General features: G+C 35.9%; 2 protein-coding genes across 9 annotated transcripts in view; one reads left to right on the top strand and one right to left on the bottom strand.

Moving 5' to 3' along the window:
* LOC143902901 (uncharacterized) overlaps positions 1–15,000 on the top strand; it is a 230,816-nt gene that overhangs the window by 125,308 nt on the left and 90,508 nt on the right. The gene's annotated exons all lie outside the window — the stretch shown is intronic.
* Ten-a (Teneurin-a transmembrane protein) overlaps positions 1–15,000 on the bottom strand; it is a 450,404-nt gene that overhangs the window by 344,918 nt on the left and 90,486 nt on the right. Inside the window, exon 5 of one of the 8 annotated variants that reach the window (XM_077416119.1) lies at positions 4,852–5,076. The exons of 5 other annotated variants lie outside the window; for them this stretch is intronic. In XM_077416119.1, coding sequence (XP_077272245.1) covers positions 4,852–4,859 — 8 coding nt within the window. In that variant the 5' untranslated portion in view covers positions 4,860–5,076. Of the gene's footprint in view, positions 1–4,851; positions 5,077–8,004; positions 8,119–15,000 lie in introns of those variants that run through there. 2 more of the 8 variants (XM_077416122.1, XM_077416126.1) reach the window with 2 other exon arrangements.

Here is a 15,000-nt window from a genome sequence, read left to right as displayed (position 1 = left end):
ACATTTACTCCCTGTGAAAAGTACACGCGCGCTCTCTATAACTTTAAACCTTAACGCCCTTTAACCTTAAAAATAGTCATCAATATTGTTCTGTCAATATGTCATCTGATGAATCCGTAGACGAGGAAGAAGTTATACGAAATTTCGATGCAGAAGCGCGATTGATAATAAATACAGATACGTTGCCAAAGAAGTCTGTTGATCGATACAATCTTGTTTACGACACGTATAAAAAGTGGCAGATAGAACACAAAACTTCACTGTCAAACTGTGAAGAAAATAATTTGGTTGTGTATTTTAAGGACCTATCTAAAAAATTAAAGCCGTCAACTTTATGGAGTGTTTGGTCAATTTTGAAAAGCACATTAAATTCAAGAGACAATGTTAACATAGGTAATTTTCTTAACTTGAAAGCTAATAGAATTAATTTATTTTTACAAAATATGACAAGACGACTCTTGGAATGTATTTGATGCCTGCCCCCCCGACCAGCAGCACTCGCTTCGCTCGTGCCGCAAATGTCGGGGGCAGGCATCAAAAACATGCTTATTAACATTTAAAGTTAAAAAAAGTAAAATTAATAACGTACTTTCGACCGGCTATGAAGAAAAATCGTATACACTACGCGGGCCAAAAGTTGAAATCTCGGTCCTGCGCGTCATGATGTCCCGAGGCGAAGCCGAGGGCTTCGGGACATCATGACGCGCAGGGTCGAAAATTCAACTTTCGGCCCTTGTAGTGTAATATACTATTATTTCGACAAAAAATTCAAATCGCGATACAAGATATATCCTGATCCAAGCATCGTTAAAGATATAATTATCGCATAAATATAGCAACGAAAACAGCAATTTATAATTCCCATCCCCTATCGCTTCGATTTTCACATTAAATGCATGAATAAATCGCGCGAAATATCTGCTTTGATAAATAATCGTTGCCTCGATACGTTTACGCGTCATTAATCGCGAGAGTTAATTAATAGCGCAGTTTGATAATCGCTAATTGTAATAATCGTAGAGAACGATCACGTTTGGTGTCTCCTACCTACTACTCGTGACCGCGTTTCGAGGAGTACCTAATATGACAACATGGAGTGACTCACGTTCGGGCCCTACCGAGCAAATGACAGCGAAGTGACCGTATGTATACACAACAGCATGCTGTACGCCACAAAAAAAACGAGCACTGAGCACCGTGAGCTATAGACAATTTGTCGCTGCTACAAAATTATTTACGCGCATTATAAAATAAATAAATACTGTATATTTTCTGTTTTCGATATTTCAAATCGATGTTGATAAAGGGAATATCACTACGTCTTAAATCTAATATCTTAATTAAAATCTAATGTTTGACTGAAGAAACGAAACTAATTTTTGTTAAAAAAAATGTATAAACAGATTAACTTGTTATCATTATTCTTTTTCTATATCTTTGTTCCAAATAGAACAAAATTTCGAATTTTAATCAATCAAGAGACTAAAATTAAGTCGTCCTTTTTTTTTGTGGCAATTTAATCGCATTTTCTTGATTTATTGTAATTACATAATTTCACTACACTCGAAATATAAAAAATAAAAAGATATAATATGTAGATTACTTTCTCTTTTTCTTTCAATCAAAAAGATTAATTTTATTTTTAAATATATAAAATAATTTTTCGCCAGTGGTAAATCAATAAACAATGAATTTTGTCGGCCTAACTGGCAATAAATTTAATATATTACAACGACGTTTCGACTCGTGCTTTGAGTCCTTTTCAAGTTACGTTACAAGCAATGCTGAAACAACACAATTTGTTCGTATTACACAACAATAATTATACATTAGTAGAGTAACGTTCCAACCAGCACTTAGTTGTCAGTAAGCAACGATTAGATTTTGACCACAACTTCAAATGGCAAGATGTAAAAATTTTGCATAATGAATAACCAAACCTGAAAAAACGTGAAATTGCGGAGATGTTGTTTATCAAAAAGCATATTCATGCTATCAACTCGCAAAAAGATACGGAAAATCTTCTGATTAGTCTATGACCGAATTATATCTTTGCTTTAGATTTACCATTTATATGTTAGTTTGCGTTTGTTTATTGTATATACGCCAGTTGATCTCCGGGCTCTGCATGGCACGAACATGCCTCTGATGTTTGCTGTATTTCGGACCACATAGCGTAACGATGACAGTTAGATTTAAAACTTGACGCGCAATTTTTATGTAAGTTTTGCATTGTTACTCCACTAATGTATAATTATTGTTGTGTAATACGAACAAATTGTGTTGTTCCAGCATTACTTGTAACGTAACTTGAAAAGAACTCAAAGCACGAGTCGAAACGTCGTTGTATAATATATTAAATTTATTGCCAGTTAGGTCAACAAAAAATTCATTGTTTATTTATTCTTAAAATATCTTATTCTCTATTCTTTAAATATATGTAAATATTAAATGGGTTTATCTCATATAATATAATAATTTTTTTAAATAAAATAATTAGTCAATTAATAAAATTTTCGTAATCAATATTATCTGAGCTGTAAAAATCGCATAGACAGATCGGTATGGCTGGATGAAAGTAGGCCTGAGCGAGAGCCTGAGTATACAAAAATACTGCACAAACAAACATTTCTGCAAATTCAAAATTTTATTAAAAAAAAGAACCCCTTGATTATTAGCAATTTTTATTAATTCTATTATATTCTTCAGTCTTTTTTCTACCCCTATTTCATATACAATTCGTTAAGATTTGGTTGATCAGTTCTGGAGTTATAGAAATTTTGGTAAATTTGGCACAGGCATACACACATACACACATACACACATACACACATACATACACACATACCGACATTTTTAAAAATAGCGATTTTTCGACGTTTTAGAACATTCTGAACACATTGCGGCAAAAGCAACTAAAAAAAATTTTTTTTACGAGAACAAAGCTTCCTCTATGAGGAAGCAAAAAATTGATATAATATTAGGAAATGTTATACAATATTGTGTAACAATGAAAAATAACATTTTACCATTACTGTAAATTTATTAATTTACGCAGCGTTAAAAGTTCATTAGCATAGCTCCGCGTACTTCTGGGTTTAATTACAAATATCTGCGGGAAGTGTGGTTGCTAAAAGTCAGTCATGAACATACATACGTCAAATTGAACGAATGCACTGTAATTTAAATTATCTATTTCAGACCTGTTAGCCCGGTTTGCTTTTCTCCGCTTTGATTAAATGTTCCTACATAGCGTGGATATTTATGAGATTACTACGAGCCCAGCGCGCTCGGCCGAGCGTCGCTTTAAACGATCGAATTTTCCGGAAAGTAGGATGCGAAAAAGATAAATACAACCGGCCCATAGGAATTCTAACATAATTACGCGGCGAAGCGTGGATCTTGGTACTACAATAAGTGCGGTACGTGCCGCGTTTGCACAATGCGTATTAATCCAATAATTACGTACTAAAATCCGCGCCCAGCCGAGAAATAGCTCTTACAGCCACCGCACTCCTCTGAAAAGCATGCATTAACGATCTAAGCGTAGATATTGACCCATGTTTTACGTTTATTTATTCACGCTGAGTGTATACGCGTTTTAAACATAGATACACTCGTGAATTCAATTTCCTTTTAAGATAATTAATACCGTTGCTGAATAAAACTATTCACGCGTGTATTCATGCGCGCGTATCGATCTTCATTCCGAAAAACAATATTTCGGGGTGAAAAAGTAAAATGTTTTTTTATATATCATATTAATGAAACTTTTTTATTCTTGCATGTTGCAAATTCGTAGTAATGAGTGACAGAATATTGATATAACGTTAATACTACGCATAGTGAACCTCTCTCTCTCTCCCTCTCTTTCTTTTTTTCCCTCTCTCTGACAAGAGAAATAAACTTTATTTTTTAATTTATATATTTTGCACGCTCTCTGCTACAATTATCAATATTCACAGAATAGATAGCATGTTGGGAGAATTCAACTATCAACTAATGACTTCTCGCGATATAGTTGAAAAATTGTTTTATTAAATTAAGGCGATTAGCAGAGCTGTGTGTAGTTATAAATCATAACATGCAACTCATCTGAATTTATTTATATTTATCACCGACAAAAAAATTTCTTTCATGACAATAAGAACGTTTCTAATTGTCGTAGCCTATAATGACTAACGTTGAATATGCAATTTGGTTTAAAATCGAGTAAAATTACGTCAATTTGCTTTCAAATAAAGTCCGCATGATTATCATGTAGCGTGACATTGCTCAATTATCTTATGCCATGCACGGGGAAATTAAGCGAATACTACGTAGAATAATTTCAGATATCTACAAGAGCATCCACAAATGTGATAGGTAATTGGAATTTATTCTTCAAAATAGCAGTAACAAAACTTTCGCTCATTCTACTTCATATGCGCGAGTGGCAATGGCAATGACGTTGTAGATTGTGCCACCTGGCATGAATTGCAATAGTCGTGGAATTACGTACAAAGTCGGCGCATCATCGGATATTTAATTCGCTATTGCGATTCGGTTGTAATCCGATATCGCAGAGTGTATCGTGTTTTGTACCGCTCGGTTATCCAAGTAGCTGCATGTGCCTATGACGATCTATACCAAGGCCTGAGATCTGCATTGTGGCCGATATAGAGCAGAAACAAGATGATATAGCCCTATCGCGATGGGGTACGCGCGGGGGAAGAGAGGACAACAGTTACGGCATACGGTAACGCGGCAGTATTGACAAACATCTTCATTAGCTCCGGTTGCCTGTGTACTGTCTGCCTACAAACGTTGTATATATGGCCGCGGAGCCATTCTCTATCTACCTGAGCATACCTGCGCATACCTCCGGAGCTGTAGACACGGACAGTAATTTGCCAGGATTGCTACTTGATGCGAGTTAAACCGACACGTCCGCAATGTCTCGACCTCCGCTAAATCTTACGGCACATTATCGGCGCTGAGCGAAACCGTTGGGAAATCGTGCGTCGACTGCGGTCGTCCATAAATCGAGGACTTTAATCCTAATTCAAGTCTCGGCGCTGTACTGCTTACTTTGGCCTAGAAATGCATTTATAAAACCTGCCATTTAGAGAAACGGCCAATCGACACTTAATATCGCATGAGATTTTACAATGGATATCGATAAGCAATTAAAAAAATGACAATTGCACGCAGTGTAGTTGTGTATTCTACATCTGAAATAGATTTGCTAATTACCAAACAATGATGTAACATCAAAGCGCGCGATCTATAACTTTAATTTAATACGGCTATAAATAATTTAGAAAATATACAATTACGCGATGCGCTTGTTTTAAAAGCTTAAACATGCTTCAAAATCGGTAACATCGATCAGTTGATGCACGTGATAAGGCAAATAATTAATGAGCGCTTGTGTCATAACAAAATTTATATATAGATCATATGTATTGTAAAAAGGGTGCAAATTACAAACTTGCACATTGCTTCCTTATTATTACAGCTCGCTACCATTGCTCCTATTTTATTTTGCTTATAAAGCTTCTTGAGGAAGCTTTTATTTTATTTATTGTATAATTATTAGTATTTATTTTTTTGGCTTCTTTATAGAGGAAGCTTTGTGAGCAAAGGGTTCTACTTGCACACTTAAAAACTATAAAGAAGCAATGTGCAATTTCTCAATATTTGCGGAAGTTAGAGCAAATTTACCGAAATTTCTATAACTCCAGAATTAATCAACCAAATCTTAACGAATTATATATGAAATAGGGGTAGAAAAGACTGAAAAATATAATAAAATTAGAAATAGATCGATATCTCCAAATTTGCGGAAATTAAAGCGTAAACAAACATTTCTGCAAATTCAAAATTTTATTAAAAAAGAACCCCTTGATTATTAGCAATTTTTATTAATTCTATTATATTCTTCAGTCTTTTCTACCCCTATTTCATATATAATTCGTAAAGATTTGGTTGATTAGTTCTAGAGTTGTAGAAATTTCGGTAAATTTGGCGCGCACACACACACACACACACACACACACACACACACACACACACACACACACACACACACACACACACATTTTTTTTAAACCGCAATTTTTCGACGTTTAGAACATTCTAAACACATTCAGAAAAACGAAAAAAAATTTTTTTTACGAAAATTTTTCTAAATATGTAAGCGATTATACACTCAGCATTACATCAATTCGATATACTAACGTATACTTATAATAAGTTATAACATATGTGTATCAACATATGTGTATCATATAGTTGCAATCATCCCGATGTCTGTGACCGAAAAGGCATAAAAGTGACTTGATGAGAAAACTAGTGCTGCAAGCCAACCGAGTAACGAATATACGAACGCGATATATCTGTAGTTACGATGCAAAGAGATAATGGTCATAATTGTATTACCAATTCTATTTGTCGCAACAAACGAACTCCATCCGGTACGTGCCACTGTCGCGTGCGCTTCGTTTACTGTCGCTAACACGGTCTCATCAACCATTTCAAACTGGTCCTACAGTAATTAAAGTCTCGGTACGCATGCTTTCTTTTAAATCTTTAAGCTATGTATTCTCTTTATCAGATATATACAATAATCAATATACATTACTTTTACGACCGTATAACAGTTTCGAATTTTTGCGAGAAATGAGAACATTCAAAATTAATTATCCACTGCGTAATTGTGTATAGTGTGTATCGATAACAAAGAAAACAAGAAGCGAATTACGCCAACAGATTCGATTATCGGTAAAATTACACTAAGGGAAAAATTTTGTTGAATCAACAAAGCAATTTTGCTTGGCAACATACAATCTTCCGATTAATCAACAAAACAATTTTGTTGATTTTTTAATTTATTGATCCAATTATTTATTTTATTGAATTAAGTGCACGTCTATTATTTAAAGAAAATGAAATATTTGAATTATGAAAATGGTATCATACAAAATCATTTTTTTCAAGTTAATGATCAATTTTGTCAACTCAATAAAATAATTTTGTTGAACCAAGAACATTAACGTTTTTAAAAATAGTGACTATTCAAAAAAATTATTAGTTAATGTTATATTATGTATAATTGATAGTATAAAATATTTAGTTAAAAAGAACAAATCAATATAGTCAACAAACAAAATAGTCAAAAAGAACAAAAGAACAAAATATTTTGTACAAATATCTTGTTAAGCCAATCAAATCATCTGCTTAGCAACATACAATCTTCCGGTTTTATTAAATCAACAAAATTTTTTTTTGAAAAAAAAAAAATTATTTTTCTCAGTGTAGCGTTCAAATTTTTTTTACAGGTACTATTTTTTGTTTGATAGTTCTGCATGTATTTTCAGTATCCTGCATTTTCGAGAATGATTCACAAGGATGTCAATCATAATTATTATCATTACACTAATCGCTCGGACAAGAACAATGACAATAGCCACGACTACACCAAAAGTAATATTCACGGTATTAATAAATTAGTCGGTGATAGGCAAGCACGATGTAACAGCGTCGTTTATCACGAACTTGTCCATTCATCGTTACGAGGATTAGATTAATTACCGAAAAGTCCGATAAAACGGCGTGTCTGGCACCTAAGTGCAGCACAGGCTCGTCAATCAAGCCGGGAAGTAATTCTTACGCGAATCTCCAACACTAGCCGACGACGAGTGCAATGAAAACTGCAAAGAATGGCACAGATAAAATACACAATGAAAACAGTATGCCTTGTAGTAGTATGCGATTCATTCGAATGACACGTTGGATCTTTTTATTATTAACCAGGAATATCAATCAACGTAAATATTTTTATCGCTAACAGGAATAATTGTCTTCACTTATTTCTATTATATAGTGAATCTCATGAATCGCACGATTAAACGTTGACGATAAATAAGGTTGCAGGACTTGCAGGTGGTCCTCATATTGAGCCAAGCAATGACAATAAGTAAAGAATTACTCAATTTCCAATATATATCTGCGCGTGAGTACCTATAGGGTAGATCGTACGATCCCGATGATGATGCCGACGACACATTGCAATAATCGCGCACGGACGCACGCGGCCCGGTCAAGCCTGGATCGGACGCGTCGACGATAGGCGGCGCGCGGCCGTACCCATTATTTCCGAGAATAGCATCATTTTCGATGGTATTACCTCGAATACGCCCGCACGACTGTCCGACGGATAGATACAATGGCGATGTTTGCGCCATGCGGGAATAGGAACATCGCATACGTAGGCGCGAGTATAGATTAGACTGATAGGTGGTGCAGGAGCAGGTCTGGTTGGGCCACGATATGCTTACGAGATTGATAATGCCGGTACGTCCGGATTGAATGGCTGCTAGATAAGTAGAATCCGATATATAGATGATGCTCTACTCGAGCGTACATATACCTACATAGCGCTATGCCTAATTGCTCGTAAATGACGGATTACGATGTCAAGTCGGGAGGTCAAGCGACTCCTCGACGGTGCTTCGGCAACCACATTCTCCCGATCAGGCCCCCTTGGTCTAATCCGTCCATCCATATCCCTGTCCATTTGATTTTGATGCCCAAAATCGGGGTGTTAGCGTTCCTATTTTGACGATCACGGCTCTCCCTTTTTTTATCTCTCTTTAATTCTTTCTCTCTCCGTCACTGTCATTTTAGGGATTTAAATGTGGGTCATCCTACCCTTTGTCGATTACGTGCCATCCGTATTCGGCTCGTCGAATAACGATGTGACTGACGCTGCAGAAAAAATTTTGAAACAAAAAAGTCTATCTGCACGCTTGGTATAACAATTTCCGGTTGGCAGCAGTCGGGAGTAAAAACGAACATTAGATCTATTCTTAAAAAAGCCGTGTTAAGTCGATAGTCGAGATCATTGCCCCTTTTTCGCTGATTGGTTATCTCGATGTATTGCGCGCGTTACTTCGTGTCAGATGTTATCAAGTGTGAAGCTTGCATCCCGGCTTGCTTCACCGAGTTGACCGAGTGACTTGTACTCCTGTCATCGCCAAAGTCGAATAACAGAAGATTAAGGGGTTTTTTTTACCACATAACGTGTGGCATTTATTACAGGGATTTATTTAGTGTTGCTTTTTTATCTCGGCGCTTTTAGAAAATACGACTCGTAATCAACTTCTGTTGCTTAATATGTAGCATAAGAGCCGTAACACGGTATGATGTGTACATTCCAGCCACGCGAGTCTTTTTAAGAGCGAAGTTTTACACTTTTATAGCGTATGACTGCACGGAAATGCACTCTGCGACACAAATGCCTCGTATATGCATTTTGAATATGCTTGACCATGGATAACGCGATAAACTTTACGACCCGAAGCTCGTCGCTCGTAATGGATTTGCAATATGTTGCAAACGGAGCGCGAGGCGCGCGACATGCGGCAATATGAAAAGTGTGATATGCTTGTCATCGGGAAAATTAACGGATAGAATCACATTTGCTGGAGAATTTAAAACTTTTTTCAACAGGACCACTTATTTCACAAATATCTATATATTTTTCATAGAGATATTAAAACTGGAATGTTTATTTATTCATAAACGTTTCTTTTTTTTTTACATTTTGAGCATAAATCTAATTTGTGTTATTAATTTTTCCAATCTTTTTAAATTACATGACAGTTTCTCTTTACTTTTGTACTCGAATAGCAATATCGAATAACTTTATTACCGTATTTTTGCTGCTAAGAGATTAATTAATTTGGTACTATCTCTCTCTCTCTCTCTCTCTCTCTCTCTCTCTCTCTCTCTCTCTCTCTCTCTCAACGGCAGTGAATTTTAAATAGATAACCATATTATATTCAGTTACGTTCATTTATATTCTGTCACATCACGTTACAAGCATCGTCAACGTATCATAATTGACGAACATGATCGATGCATCGGAAGATTATGATTATACTCGTATCTCCGATGGTCGTAGCGGAATGTCGGTTTCGTCCAATAAGAGTATCCTTAACGTGAATTGAATCCATCTATCAAGTCCAGCCGTCATGATTGGTGCTTAAGGATGGTTTGTTGCTCGGCTTAGAACAAGATACCTTGATTGAATAGCGGGTGATATACGAGCGCGGATAACGAAAAAGACGGCGCAAATCTGCGGGCTCAAAAAGTTTAGCCGATAAATAACCTTTAACGAGCATTGCGATATAGATACGAATTCGATAAAGTGCAACGCTCTCGAGATAACGTTGGTACACCCCAAGAATTTTGTTACTCTCTGCCGTCATTTCAGAAAAATTATTTACGAAAAATTGCTCGATTGCAAAATAAATTAAACCTATAATCGTGTTGATGATATTAAGTTTTAAAAGCAATAAAATAAATGAAATATTATTTCATCTCTTAGTAATATTAAGATGAAATATATTATGAATTAGACAAGTAGAATAAGTTTTAATTTGCACCTAAAATTTGAATATAATTCTCAGATATTATATAATAACGATTTAACGAATCATCCAATTAAATTTTCGTATATTAATATAGGTCAAATCTTCTCAAATTTTATACATTTCTGTTCGTAAATTTTGTCAAATATCTGCTTGCTCAAATTTCAACTTAAATTAGATTATAATCCCTTAATAGTATTAATATAATATTGGAATTAAATTCGATCAATAATATCAATGTCGTTTCTCTCCTCGTTGCAATAAATTCAATTATATACGATAATCAAACCCTGTTATATGCAATCATGGAGGGTTTAAGTGTCACCAAAAAAAAAATTGTTTATTAAATCAGTGTTAAATGGACAATAAAAAAATTTGCATCCGACAAATATACTTTATTACCGCCTTGTACTTCTGCTCATCGCGACTGCTTATTTCTAATACTTTCTCAACTCGATATTAATTGTTCGTACTCGTGACAGTGTTGACAGCGCTAGGAGTTCTCGTTACTAAGTGCGAGATGCATGCATTATCCTTTGTCCCATGATAGAATATGCGGCTTTTGGTACCGACCAGCATGAAGCAGTACATACGTCATTGTCCAACGGGTGTTCTGCGGTAGTAATTGTCATTTGATCTCGGTAACTCTCCCATATATACGTAGCACCCGCAGTTCCTACCCGCCTCGTAGACATTCATCATTTACAGACAATTGTCTCAACTTGCCTTGCACGATGCGTAAGCCACTACTAGGTAACCCTAGTGAGACATCCACCGGCGTTCATTGGCGTAATATATATTCCGCATGCGATTGCGATCGTAAGACGATGCGCGCATAACTGCGACATGCCTTTGACGAGGCATCGTCACCTGCAGAACGTAATAGTTGACTGCGCCGATCGATACCGGAACGATATTCCCAACGTCGAAAGAAAACTCTCACCCGCTCCATCACGTGCACAAATGATTACATCGCGGATGTTTGAATATCAATATTATCTTTCTGAGAAATAAATGCTGTATTCTCGATTCGTGGCCAGGCAGAAGTACCACTGAAACTTGGCTAATTGAGGCGTTAAGTATAATATCATCATTTATTTAGCCATTTCTGCCAGAAGATTCTAAAGTCACTCGCGTCGATCTTAATATTATTAAGAATTAATTAAAGCTTTTAGCACTTAATTTGAACTAATTTGAACTCATTATCAAACAAAATATTAAAGCTTATCTAGGAGAAGGCACTGTGAACCATCAAAAATCTATTACCAGTTTTGCGTAAAAATGATCTAAAGTTTATTATGTCAGAAAGAGATTAACAATAAGTTATCTATCATTCAACCTTACTATTTTAAAAATGTGTCAATTGATACTTTCAAAATGATATTAATCATAATATATATGTCTTTCAAAACGGTCTCTTGTCATAAATATACGTTTCACTTTAGCAAGAAGGGTTATAGCGAAGATAGAGAATCTCGGAGACTCCATCAACAGTCTATTTTATAAAGCTGTTAATTAAGGACGGGACCCATGGTCACGTTGCGCGTTAGTAGGAATATCTTGAAACGCCTTATGAATATTTATATACACCAGGCTGCTGGTAATTATACTAGGAGCCGCTACATAGGTCCGCTACCGTTTACGTCTATTTACTACTTTGAAATTTATTATCTTTTAGTTTTTATTTCATGAAATAGCAATTAAAATATAAAAAACTTAGCTATTTTCCGTTTTTAGTTAATGAGAATTAAAAAGCAATCCAACGGAATATAAATAATTATGCGCTTGCCGAATGATTGACGTGATGTTCCAAAATCAAACCAACAATTTACATATTTGTGTGTTGTTAACTAAAGGAGATGATATAAACGTCCTGAAAAATAAATAACACGTCAAGTTGTTGATTTTAATTCAAAAGCGGAAAGGCTACCGTGAACAATGTATAATTAGGAAAATAATCTGAAAACTCAGGTTATAAAGAGGAAAGGGCAAATTACATGCACTAATTATTTGCATAAATATTTATGGTAGAGTTACTTGCGTGCAAGAACACACGTATTTCGCCTGTATGCCAGAATTCAAAACGCATATGCTGTAGGTAAATGCATGGAAATTAGCAAAATGTACTTTCTGAAATTTTCGCGTAATAGGATAGGGAAAATCAGCTTAACGCGAAATCACCGTGAGATGCAAATCCAGATTTTTACAGTATGGGGATTTGCCGCTGAGATCTCTCTGCCTGCGCGCGCGAAATATTCGCCTTGGCGCATTACTAGTCAGACACCATAGATCTAAACGGGAGCACTCCAAGGCGGTAGTCTAAATCTACCGCGGTTTTGCCGTGAATCTCGGAGGTAACATACCGAGAAACTCTGTTTACGGCCGAATCTTCAGGATCGCTAAATCCAGGTTACTCATTTCCTCTACATCGACCTCGATGCACGAAAAGCGTTTTAATGAATTCTCCGCACGAGATGAGCCTTTAAATGCTGCGCAAATTTATGAGAGCGAAGTACGCGCGCGTATCATCTACAATTCTACAATAACAATATAATTTTACTACTAGCAAAAATTTGTAATTTATAAAACAATTTTAAGTCTATTCCACATTTAAGAGAAAAGCATTAAAATTAAAGATAACTTATAATTAAAAATACATTTTCCTCGGTTCTCGCATATTAAGTTAAAAAACTTTTTTTTTTATTATATATATAACATGGCATGACATTTAAGTGCAGTGCAATGTAAAAATTTTTTCTCTCTCTCTCTTCATTTAAAATTTTAAAATAAAAGTTCAGCTTTGTATGAGGAGTACGAATACATAAAATCATTGCTTCTCTCTACCCAGAGATGAGCTTACCCGGCCGGAAGTTATTATGAAGCAGAAACGAGAATAAATCTCGACGTAAATCACGAGCGCGAACATATATTCCTTGAAATTATTCGTGTCGTGGATTATGCGTTTGCGTTCGAAGTGGACGTGCGCTTAGGGAAGGCGGAAACTCCTTACCTTCCCGAGTTATGAGGGCAGCTAAAATTCGTATCACGCCACCTGCGTAATATCGGCTGCACGAGTTATCGCTTTTCGGCGCAACGTTGACCAACGTAAATAACACCCCGTATCACCGGACGCACATCTATTTCATCGTCCGACCGTTTCTATTTGCCTTTCAACTGAATCAAGACATTTCGTCAGATAGAGCACAACGTCAAAGCTTCATTTTGCTGCAAGCGAAGAGAGACTTTCTAAAGTCGCCACACGTACGACAGTTGCGCGAAATTAAAACATTCGTATTATCAATTGCATCAATCTGTACAGTTTTACTGTTACTGTACATTTTTGCAAGCTTAAGCCCTTCCAAGGAAATCTTTTTAAAATATTTATTAGAATGCTAAATGTAGACTACAAAAAAGCATATATAGAAATGCAGAAAAAAAATATATAGATTTAATTTAAATAATAACTTTATAAAATGATGATATTGAGGGCAACTTCTTGAGAATCTCAACGTTATACGTAATACATAATATGCTGCATAATACGCGGACTATTCTGTACACGAAGGAAAAGAAACGCTGAATTAGCAATGAAATAAACTAAAAGAGGATAATCTCGTTTTTATATTTGTGCTGCAGAGAGATAATAATTATCTTTGAGTTTGGTTAACAAATCTTATCGCAATTAGTTATACCAGGTTCCATGAAGGATACATAAGAGTGTCTTGAATGCAGAGAAATACATATGTATATTGTCAAGTAATTCTCTATAGAATTCAAGATATATAAGCAGCGCCAAGTATTAATAATGCAAAGAAACAATGGCTTATATAATAAAGAGTATTTTAAAGCAGTAATTGGATCAAATCCGGATGCAAAAGTGGAAAAAAAGGAATGTTCCCTTTGATACGTTTCATTAAACTCTGTTGGTTCTAAAAATATTGCATTGCTCGATACAGTTTGCTGTTCCATTATAACTATACATACTTTTCTTTCCACGATTTCTATGCTCGACGAGTTTTTAATGAAAAGTAATCGTTCTTTTTTCTAATATATCCTCTTCTCCCCCCCCTCTTAAGTGAAATCTTTATTTCAAACTGATACTAACATTAAAACCGATAGATGATATACCAATCTCTACGGGATCGGCGCGTATTCTCAGGGCAGAAATCTCTATTGGGTCAGAAAATCGATTATGTCTCCCGGCAACGGCAGCCGGGCAGTCATTCTAAGCTAAACAAAAAAGTCGCTGATGCGTTGTCGGACTTCTGCTCCTGATATGCAAACGTAAGCTCTGGCCAGAGGTATATATACATATACACATATATCTATGTATGCACGGCGAAAGGGTCCAGCAGATGTAGGATTACAGCTGCACCATTGCGAGAGGACCTATAGCGTGTGGTCCCGAAATGGTTCTGTGCAGAGGAGAGTTGCCGGAGCTGGGTTCGAACCGAAAGAGGGAATGGTAAAGGGGAATGACGAGAGAGGAGAGGAAGAGGAAAAGGAAGAGAGTACGGTTTCACCCGAATGCATCGATAGCATGGTGGCCTAGTTCTCTCTCCCTCCTACCCCCCCCTTTCAC

Source organism: Temnothorax americanus, unplaced genomic scaffold (assembly GCF_048541705.1).
Source record: "Temnothorax americanus isolate GAGA-0224 unplaced genomic scaffold, ASM4854170v1 Scaffold41, whole genome shotgun sequence".
Lineage (NCBI taxonomy): Eukaryota > Metazoa > Arthropoda > Insecta > Hymenoptera > Formicidae > Temnothorax > Temnothorax americanus.
Note: the sequence above shows the minus strand (reverse complement) of the source record. Positions and strands in the feature narration are given on the sequence as shown.